Source organism: Galeopterus variegatus, unplaced genomic scaffold, assembly GCF_000696425.1.
Source record: "Galeopterus variegatus unplaced genomic scaffold, G_variegatus-3.0.2 Scaffold45722, whole genome shotgun sequence".
Classification (NCBI taxonomy): Eukaryota; Metazoa; Chordata; class Mammalia; order Dermoptera; family Cynocephalidae; genus Galeopterus; species Galeopterus variegatus.
The window spans coordinates 2519-4061 of record NW_007771833.1 but is presented as its reverse complement, the minus strand read 5'-3'; the positions used below and the strand labels follow the sequence as shown (position 1 = coordinate 4061).

General features: G+C 46.6%; 1 protein-coding gene across 1 annotated transcript in view; it reads right to left on the bottom strand.

Moving 5' to 3' along the window:
- Window positions 1–6: 6 nt before the first annotated feature.
- The window catches only part of LOC103584152 (centromere protein F-like), a gene marked incomplete at both ends in the record, with an annotated part of 3077 nt that continues 1540 nt past the window's right edge, over window positions 7–1543 (bottom strand). Inside the window, one exon of the mRNA XM_008565261.1 lies at window positions 7–1543. Within this exon, the coding sequence (XP_008563483.1) occupies window positions 7–1543 (1537 nt within the window).

The following is a 1543-nucleotide window of genomic DNA, read 5'->3' as shown; positions in this document are numbered from 1 at the left end:
AGGAGCTGCTCCTGGTCCTGGATTTGATGTTTCAGTCTGCTGATTTCTTCTTCCTTCCTCTCTAGTTTCACTTTGCCATCTTGTACTTCTTGAATGAGGCCATTCACAGAAGACTGCAAGATAATATAATCATTTTTGGCCTCATCAAGGCCTTCTAGCAACTGAGTCTTTTCACGTTCAAGATAACCTAGTTGACTACTGAGATTCTGTTCTTTGGCCTTACAGGTCTCTTGGTCACTATACAGAGCTGCCACTTCCTCACTGAGCTCTTTTACTTGTGTTTGAAGCATCTCCACCGCGATTTTAGATTCTTCTTTCATCCGTACTTGTTCTTGCTCTTTTTCTTGCACAAGACTTTCAAAGGAAGACTTTAGTATTCCTAGTTCAGATACTCGCTCTTGCTCTTTTTGTAATTCTTGTGTCAGACTTTCTTTCTCGGACCTTATATGAACAAGGTCTAATTCCAGATCTCTCAGGTTCTGGGCCATCTCTCTGGTTTTTGCTTTCAGGTTCTCTACCTCCACCTTGGAATTCTCAGCCTGGAGAACCGCGTGCTCTTGGTTTTTCCCTGATATCTCTAGTTCTCTTTCAAGGTTCTCAACTTTACCCTTCAGCACATCTGCACGGCACTCGCTTTCCTTCAGTTGTTCTAAAACATGGAGCTGCTGCTTTTCATCAGCTTCTATGTGGACTTTCAGCTTCTTGATGCTGTGCCTCAGCTGATGCACTTCCTCCACCGCTGGGTCACGACTCTGTCCTCCGGCCTTCCAGCCGTCTTGGTCGTGACACAAGGCTGCCACTTCCTCATTTAGTTCTCTCAACTGCATCTGAAGCATCACCACTGCCGCTTTAGATTCTTCTTCCACCTGTATTTTCGCTTGCTCCTTTTCTTCCAATAGACTCTTACAGGATGAGAGCAACATGTCTAGCTCCGACACTTGACCTTGTGTGTCCTGCAGTTGCTTCGTCAGATTTTCTTTTTCAGATCTCACCGTGACAAGGTCTAATTCTAAAAGTTTCAGGCTTCCGGCCATCTCTTCTATTTGTACTTTCAGGGTCTCTACCTCTGCTTTGGCATTCTCGGCATCAAGAATCACCAGCTCTTGGTTTTCCTCTGCCATCTGCAATTCCCTTTCAAGGTTCTCAACTTTATCCTTCAGCGAGTCTTTCTCGCGTTCGCTTTCTTTCAGTTTCTCTGTGACCTGGATCTGCTGCTTCTCATCAGCCTCGATGCGGACTCTCAGTTTCTCAATGCTTCTTCTCAGCTGATGCGCTTCCTCCTGTGTGGAGCTCAGCCTCCCCACAAACTCGCCTTTCTCCAAGAGAGTGGACTCCAAGGCCCTGGCGATGTTCTGCTTCTCCTGCTCCAATTCACTCAGCTTGGCCTGCAGGCTTTCAGCTTCCCTGATAAGTGATTCTTTTTCCTTACTCAGTTGTCCAACCTGGTTTTCCAGCTCGCATTTTACCAAAGACAGTGCCTGTGAGTCCTCTTCCAGGCTCTGCAGCTGCTCCTGGAGATGAGCTTTATCTTTCGACAGCTCGC